Source organism: Limulus polyphemus, unplaced genomic scaffold, assembly GCF_000517525.1.
Source record: "Limulus polyphemus unplaced genomic scaffold, Limulus_polyphemus-2.1.2 Scaffold2210, whole genome shotgun sequence".
NCBI classification, from domain to species: Eukaryota; Metazoa; Arthropoda; class Merostomata; order Xiphosura; family Limulidae; genus Limulus; species Limulus polyphemus.
In genome coordinates, this window is record NW_013667820.1 from 83318 (window position 1) to 92335 (window position 9018).

Below are 9018 nucleotides of genomic sequence, written 5' to 3' on the forward strand. Positions count from 1 at the left end.
CCAGGTCTTCAACCAGTTGAACGTATACTATTCTTACCTTGCGAACATGGTTTTGCAGTCCTTTTACACCATAGTTGCGTATGACAAACCACAATTTTAAGGCTCGAAACCGCTTACTGAGAGGTATCTGCCAGTGCTGGAAATAAAAAAAACATTTTTTAAGAATACGTAAAAAATAAGTAAATAATAAAGCAATTAATATAAAGTACTAATCATTAGTAAAGTATTTTTTTGTGTTGCATCTTTAAAAAGAGTAATGCGTTAAAAGCTACAGCTGTAAACTGACGTGAAGTTTATGTCACAATGAAAAAATATTTCAGTTGTTAAGATAAAAAATATGTGTACATATTTTACAAAACAAAGGGAATGTTTACTGAGAAGGTAAACACTTACCATAAAATCAACTGCAAGTCCTGAAATAAATATGAGAAAATAATCAAACAACCAGGAGAAGGTTTATTTACACTTCTATTTCTATTTTTATCGAGATAACTGTATAGCATGGCTATGTAAGATATTTTGAGAAAAAAACAAACATACTGTCTATTTGACAATCTCTTACTTATTCAGTTATCATTTTTTTACATTGATGTTTGATAAAAACATTTAAGTATGAGAAGAAACGCAAAACATAGAAAAGGGTATTTTTCAAACTTGAAAAGGTAACATAAAGCTGTCTCTGTTATTGTATTTTTACGCAGTGACTATATCATTTATATAAACATATATATACTGTCTTTACCAGAGTTTTCATGTTGCAAATATAACGGGTCAACATTGAAAGTTCGATGAAGAGCGCTACTTTTCTTGACCCTGTAAAAGTGAAAAAACAAAAACCGACAAGAGATTCTTTAGTATTGACATAGGATTTTGTTTTCGATTTTAAACACCCTTAATTGTATATAACGTTTTAATGCTTTAGGATTATTTCAGGACTTTCCATATGAAAAATAAAAAGTTTTGTTGACACAGGGCAACTCCCAGTCACTTACAGGCGAATTACACAATGAACTGGTCCGAAAGGTAAAACGCAGAGAACCGAGAGTATATCCAAACTATGTAAAATTACACGTGTTTTCAGTTTACCGCCACTTACCGTGTATGGCAGTATCAAATGTAAAAAGCATATTGTACAACAACGTGCATATTTGCATCATAGATAGATGGTTTCTTTTTTTTCAATTTACTGGTACGTAATATATGGCTGGACAGTAGAAGTCAGCCATCATCCACTTTGAAAAATTAAAAGTTAAATGCAAATAACTAAGCCTATTTTACACCATCTACAATTATATTAGTCCACAGTGTACAGAAGCTTACCACATGACGGTTCCGTCTTAGTATATCGTTGTCCAAAGTTAAATACAAAAGAACGAGAATATTCAAATCATATATGTTTATCCTTATCTACAGTTTACAGACGTTTACCACATGGCTGTACAGTCGAAGTGTACCATCATCCACTTTGAAGGGTTAAATGCAAAGGATTCAGCGTATTCAATACCATCCATCCACACTCGAAATTCTGGACAGATGAAGGCCGTTCCTGCGTAAGCTGCATCCACATGAAGCCAGATGTTTTCTTGGAAACCTATTGGTTATTAAGGAAGTGTACTTTAGTAACTTTGATCAGTTTCATGAGCTTCTGTTAAACCAACTTAGTGTGTTAGACAAAAATGTCAGTTTTTTTACTTAGAAATGTTTCATAATGGTATATTTTGGTCGTACACACCAAGTGATGAAGTATAAAATAGGGTTGAAAAAAGTTCGAATCTCACTATAACGTAAACCTAAATAAATAGAAATTAGTGGGCATATGTGTGATATAAATATATGTTCATTTTTTTGTTTATGGATAAAGAGCCATTTTATATTATTGGCCGGGTAACTACACATATTAACGAAACCTATGTCGTTTATTGTTTAGATTAAAACTACACAAGGGACTGTCAGCACTCTGTCCACCGCGTGGAACCGAATCCTGGAACTTAACGTTGTAAGTCCATAAACTTATCACAGGGAGACTAAGAAGCCAAAAAACACAATTGGTGTATATTAAGTCATTTTTTGTTTAATTCGTTGTGGTTAAATATAACCACCACCTTTTGTTTTTTAGAATATGACAAACGAATAAAACAAAACAGCTATCATTTTGAAAGCATTTGCAATTGCAATAAAATTACTCAACATCTAAAAGAAAGAAAGATAATAACTGTTGGCACAGATTGTAGTTATATGGTAGTTAGATTCATGATTGGAGGGGTATGCTGACAGCTAAAGACTTTCGATATAAACTGCACTTTAAAGTAGTATCTTCAATTCTAGCCAAAACATAGTAGATTTAATTCCTACATTATTATTATAATATATATATATATATATATATACTCTATAAATATATTAAAGTGTATACACTTATATCAAGATAAAAAGGCAGCAGTTTTTCATGTTTAGATGTACACTAAATACTAGAGATGAAAAAAAAACGTAGGTCTGGGAAAATCAATGTAAAGGAACCAAAATGTGTTGTGTGTAGAGTTAGGTAAAGAAAACAAAACCGGGTTTAAATATCTCTGCATAAGAAATAAGACGTACAAAGTCATTCTGGCACTACGATTGTTAAATATTACGCTAAGTGCGTTTGTATGTAGTCATGATGTTACTATAACTGTTACAAATTGCACTAGTTTTGCTTATCTGTAGTTGTGATGTTATTATAACTGTTAGAAATTGCACTAGTTGTGCTTATTTGTAGTTGTGATATCACTATAACTGTTACAAATTGCACTAGTTGTGCTCATCTGTAGTTGTGATGTTATTATAACTGTTACAAATTGCGCTAGTTGTGATGTTACTATAACTGTTACAGATTACACTAATTGCGTTTGCATATAGTTGTGATGTTATTATAACTGTTACAAATTGCGCTAGTTGTAATGTTACTATAACTGTTACAAATTACAGTAATTGCGTTTTTATATAGTTGTGCTGTTACTATAACTGTTAGAAATTGCACTAGTTGTGCTCATCTGTAGTTGTGATGTTATTATAACTGTTACAAATTGCACTAGTTGTGATGTTACTATAACTGTTGCAAATTGCACTAGTTGTGCTCATCTGTAGTTGTGATGTTATTATAACTGTTACAAATTGCACTAGTTGTGCTCATCTGTAGTTGTGATGTTATTATAACTGTTACAAATTGCACTAGTTGTGATGTTACTATAACTGTTGCAAATTGCACTAGTTGTGCTCATCTGTAGTTGTGATGTTATTATAACTGTTGCACATTGCACTAGTTGTGCTCATCTGTAGTTGTGATGTTATTATAACTGGTACTGTCGACACCTTCAAATATATATTTTAAATATCACGAGCCCTTGTATATTGGCAGTCGAAATAAAGTATTTAACACTACAGATGCTCGAAACTGTGCAGTCATAAACACCAATTATTTCCTTAAGAACCAAGAAATTATTTTGTTCTTTTAGCTTTGTCTATGATTAAAAATAATTCTATTTACATTTCCGTAAATTTTCAATGCTATTTAAAACTAAGAAGATGTATTAAATATTAGTTCAATACTTAAGATTGAGAAAGAACAGTACGATTTTAGAAGTTTTAACGGTCTCACATATCTGGTGAGCAGCAGTAGTAAATTCTAGGCCTTAAAACTTTAGGATGGAGATGAGTGTGTTAGTTATATGTAAACAGTGTAACTGGAGAATGTACAATGATTTTGCAAGCATGTAATGCTATGTAAATTTTTGCTGTTGCAGCAAGTCTAATAAATGAGATTTCTGCTGAGAAAGTTAATTTAAAGGATCCAGATTATAACAGTAATTACAGGTCGTACATATTCGGCAATCGCACATTTGTTCGTTTGTGACTTCTAATTATATTCAAGCTTGGGTCCAGTGGATCAGCAGTAAGATGGTTTATGCGTTAAAAACGATATCTGTGGTGGGGCAAATGCAAGTAGTCCATCGTGCAGCTTTGCGCTTAAACACAAACAAACATTATATAGTCTTAAAAGTATGTTAAAAAACAACAGTACAATTAGTTGAGCTTCACACATATCTAGGATATGAGAATTTATTAGGCCACATTAAAAACACAAGATTACGATAAATTCAATAATGATACCAATACGTCATTTCTTCTTGAGGATCGTCGTTAGTTTCTTAAGTGTAAGGCTGTATAATGGTCTATTTGCACTATGCACGTGTAGTTCAAATTTAATGAACAAATACGAGGTATACAGTATATACATGTATGTGTGTGCATGGATGGGGGTGCCGTCTAAAAATCTTGAGACCTACTGCTCCAGCCTACCGCTGAGCCAACAGGGGGCTTTTATTTTTTTTTGCCAAGGTCACCAAATCACAATAGTTAAATTAGAATAGCATGAGTTCCAACTTTAAAAACTATTTCTATTTTTTTTTAAAGTCTGTGTTAAGTGTACTTAACTGTTTTATAGAGAAAAGAAAACTATATTCTAGGCTTCACTTACATGTAGGTCCAATTTCTCGAAGATTATCAAACGCACAAGCACCAGTTGTTCCGAGTGTGGCACAAAGCTGAACAAATATATAAACAATACCGTTAAGTATTTTTTTATTTTGTGATGTTCTACTTTTTTTTAGAACAATAAACATTATATCATATCAACAAATCACGATAAATGGCAAGAAATGTTTTCATATTTAGAATTTTATTTTTGGGTGGTTCTGTATAATCTTTAATACATTTGCTTTTAACGTACGATAGGTAGCCTACAGACTTAACGAGTATACAGTCTAAACTGACTGATATTAAATGGAGTAAGTATCTTGATCACTAGCGGATTCAGGAGTGGTGCGGCCTCCCTCCCCTTTTTCATAATTTTGCGCCATAAAGTTCTATAACTAAAGTGCGCCACTTTTAACAATAAATAATTTCAATAAAATATTTTATTTCCTGCCTTTCCTAGCTACAGGCTAGTAATTTGTAATATTATATTTAAGTTTTATGTATCATATGGTTGCATCGATATGAATGATGTATGCTGAAAGTATACGGCGCCTATCCATGCGACCGTACCCTCTTTCCAATACCCTAGATCCGCTACTGATCTTTATGATATCTTAGTAAACTCCAGATGGAATTTCTACTGTCTTTGAGTATATCTTTCTATAGTAAAACTTTAGTACTTCAAACTGTATTTAATCAAACAATTTCCAGAGCGGTTGTGTAAGAACACATCTGAGTATATTATTATTGCTGATAAAGACACAGTTTTTAATGAGTCAGTTTCCAGAGCGAATGTGTACGAACACATCTGAGTATATTATTATTGCTGATAAAGACACAGTTTTTAATGAGTCAGTTTCCAGAGCGGATGTGTACGAACACATCTGAGTATATCATTATCGCTGACAAAGATACAGTTTTTAATGAGTCAGTTTCCAGAGTGGTTGTGTACGAACACATCTGAGTATATCATTATCGCTGACAAAGATACAGTTTTTAATGAGTCAGTTTCCAGAGTGGTTGTGTACGAACACATCCGAGCGCATCATTATCGCCGAAAAAATAAAGACTTAAAAGCATGTTGCCCTACGGTTAATATACTGATCAAACTGACCTGTAAAAGTCATTTGCTATGCTTATGTCGCTCCCCGTTTCTTAATTATATCACAGTTTGAGCTAAGTCATTTTTCCACAATATTTCACCCGTACATTGTGAAGGTGACTAACGTTTATTGGTCAACTCCTACTTTTTCAATTCATTCACGACGTAACTAACAAGATGTAAACCACTTACTCATGAATAACTTGTAAGACACATATAATAACGTTTTAAGAAGCACCGTACTGGCGTGTACGTATCTCAGAAGTAATCCTTGGTGATATGTGTTGATGTTTTCTTGATTTATGAATTCCTCCAACAAATTTTGACAAATCGGTTTGAATTATTTTCGTGTAGGCTCTTACCACAGAATATAAATGAATACAAATACGTAAAACAGTCGTGCGGGGGTGGGGAACAAAATGCTTCTTTACAGTGCTCTCAGGCCTGCTTCATTTGTTATAAAGCACAAAGCTATACAATAGAATATTTGTGCTATACTTTCCTCGGGTATCAAAATCCGATTTTTAGCGTTAGAAATCCTCATATTTACCGCTGAGGTTCGGCTAAACTGATTATCTTGGAAATTTGTATTAACACGTAAGGAACCGTTCAAAACAATACTTAAATTCATGTTTTGAAAATTTTCAGATTCCAGACCCCCAAACATGAGTCAAATGAGTTTTAGGGGTTCTCAGGACTGGATCCATGGGTTTCCATGAAAAATAGTACAGGTGCTCGAAATTAATAACTACATTTAGATTTTTAATGTTTTCGTACTAGGAACCATTGGGAGATGAAGGGGATCTTTGTGGCTCTCAGAATTAGCTGGGAAGATGAAGGGGATCTTTGTGGCTCCCAGAATTAGCTGGGAAGATGAAGGGGGATCTTTGCGGCTCTCAGAATTAGCTGGGAAGATGAAGGGGATCTTTGCGGCTCTCAGAATTAGCCGGGAAGATGAAGGAAATACTTGTGGCTCTCAGAATTAGCTGGGAAGATGAAGGGGATCTTTGTGGCTCTCAGAATTAGCTGGGAAGATGAAGGGGATCTTTGTGGCTCTCAGAATTAGCTGCACCGATTTACTTGAAAACTGACAACAAGTTGTAAGTTGTCGCTAGAAACAAGATGTGCAAAAGGTGCTTTTTGTTGTTTTCCCTGAATTTTCACGAATAACTTCCGGTGAAATAGCAGAGAAGGTTTCTGTAACGATGATAAACGGGTAAGCAACATTAACACTTAAGAGTCACGTTATATTCCATGTTGTTAATTGACAGACGTGGCTGGCACAAAATACGCTTGCAATTTACAGCTTGGCCACGCTGGAAACGTGTATGAAAACATATTAGGAACATGTTTATGGCAACAAAAGATCATAGATAGTCCCACAAGATTACCTTGTAACACAGTAAATGTTAGTTTATATAAAAAATATAAAGTATCAATGCTCTGACATCAATCTCACACTTTTCATTGCGTTTCTAATGACATCACGTGATAACCAAATACAGTTTCTAGGCTTCCTTTTTCATAAATGTGTTCTGCATATTTTCATATACTTACAAACTGACAAAGCTGTAGGTTGTATGGTTTTCCACTACTTATAAGTATTTTGTGCCAACTATATACTTCCCCACTCTTTGTAGCGAACTAAAAAACTCAGATATTTCTCTCTCTATATATATATAGTAACTTGAGTGATCTGAACAATAAGGTTTGATTGTTTGAAGTTAATCACAAAGCTACACAAAGGGCTATCTGTGCTCTGCTCACCACGGGTATCGAAACCCGGTTCCTAGCGGTGCAAGTCCGTGGAAAAACCGCTGTGCCACTAGGAGGCTGAACAATAAGAAAACGTACTCTACACTTCAAGTGTGTTTGGGTAGTCGAGGGAGATAAAACAAAAAAATAGAATAAAATGAGCTTGTTCGTTGTTACTGATTACCTGTACTCCAGATCAGTGGCGCGCAAAGTTTTGTATGGCACCCCCTTTCTAAACATACGTTTTGTTGCGTCCCCTGTAATTTTTTTACGTTAATTGTTATTAGTATATTACTTAATAGTAGAAATATTTGTATGATAATTTTTTTAACTTTTGTAATTTTACATTCCTACTTTTAGATATAATTTATATTTTAATATAGTCAAAGTTGCGGCTACCGACTTTCTACGGCCCCCTTCAAGGGCGCGCCCCACAGTTTGCGCACCACGGCTTTAAATAATCAACTAATTTAACCCCTAAAAATTGGAGTTTTCAATCCAATGACTTTCTTTTAAGGTTTTGTTTGGTTTTAAGCACAGAATTTCACAATGAAATATCTGTGCTGCACCTACCGCAAGGAATGAATCCCGAATATTAGCGATTTCTCGAAGAGAAATGATCTTTTCTGAAAGATAGCAGGAAAATATTGAAGCAAATTAATCGCTAGAAATGTAATCGAATAAAAACTATCAGGTGAAATACACGGAGTGAGAATTAAGGTCTGGAAAATTAAAGAGAGGCCGAGAAAGAAGGAAAGTGGTCAAACATAAAACGTAAGAGTTACTTTATTTATTAATTTAACAGTTTTGGAAACTGCGGAGAAAAGAAGCAGAAGAAAAAAACGGACAGCTCGTTGCTAAAAACATGCACTTTTCCTAATTTCTTTTGTGGGAATTTATTCTACATTAAATTATAAGCATGGACATAGTTCTGAATAATGACATTCAATATAAGTGAAAAGTAACATCAAAGTACCAGAATAAAACAGTATGAATAAAAAGTTGTAACGAAAAATTAACTCCTCCCTGCAAAAAACAAACAAACAAAGAACAAAAACACTCTCATGCTATTTCTAGTAATTCCCTGCTGGCCCGCCAGTCTTTTGCCTGGAATAAAATCGCGTCTTAACTAACGAACTAAATTGAAAATACGTTTCAATATTGTTTAAAAGAACACTTACAAAAAAGGGGATGAGCCCCTTTTCGCGGTCGTGTTCAATGACCTCAACCAAGAAATCCGTGCGCAGGCTCAGTTTATCATCACTTTCGATGTATCGCATCTTAACGAGACCAATTAATCCAGCCTTTTCCACCGAAGAATGAGCCTAAAGGGACATAACTTTCGTTAGTGATTTGATAGTAAGATTATGAACATTTATAAAATATTGACTTATAAACTGAAAGGGAATATGAAACATAACTCGCACTTATTGGATAAGAAATCAGTTTTATTTCTTAATTGAATGAGTGGAATAGAAAGCTTATTAACAATTTTAAATTTCCAAATAATTTCATTTCTCTTAGCCAATTCTAGATGAAGAATGTCTTAGTAAAACGAAGTTGTACACAAAGTATTGATTATTTTCTATATATATATATATATATAATATATAATATTTAGTGGTTAGTAAATTTTAGTTAATGACAAC

The 9018-nt window shown here is 33.8% G+C and overlaps 1 protein-coding gene across 2 annotated transcripts in view; it reads right to left on the bottom strand.

The window, feature by feature from the left end:
• Positions 1-9018, bottom strand: part of LOC106466273 (histidine decarboxylase-like) — a 43971-nt gene that overhangs the window by 5798 nt on the left and 29155 nt on the right. The window contains exons 7-12 of one of the 2 annotated variants that reach the window (XM_013926534.2): positions 8551-8694; positions 4514-4580; positions 1429-1591; positions 743-813; positions 394-413; positions 38-136 (exon numbers count right to left, since the gene is read on the bottom strand). In XM_013926534.2, the coding sequence (XP_013781988.1) occupies positions 38-136; positions 394-413; positions 743-813; positions 1429-1591; positions 4514-4580; positions 8551-8694 (564 nt within the window). Of the gene's footprint in view, positions 1-37; positions 137-393; positions 414-742; positions 814-1428; positions 1592-4513; positions 4581-8544; positions 8695-9018 lie in introns of both variants that reach the window. The other variant, XM_022394251.1, reaches the window with a different exon arrangement.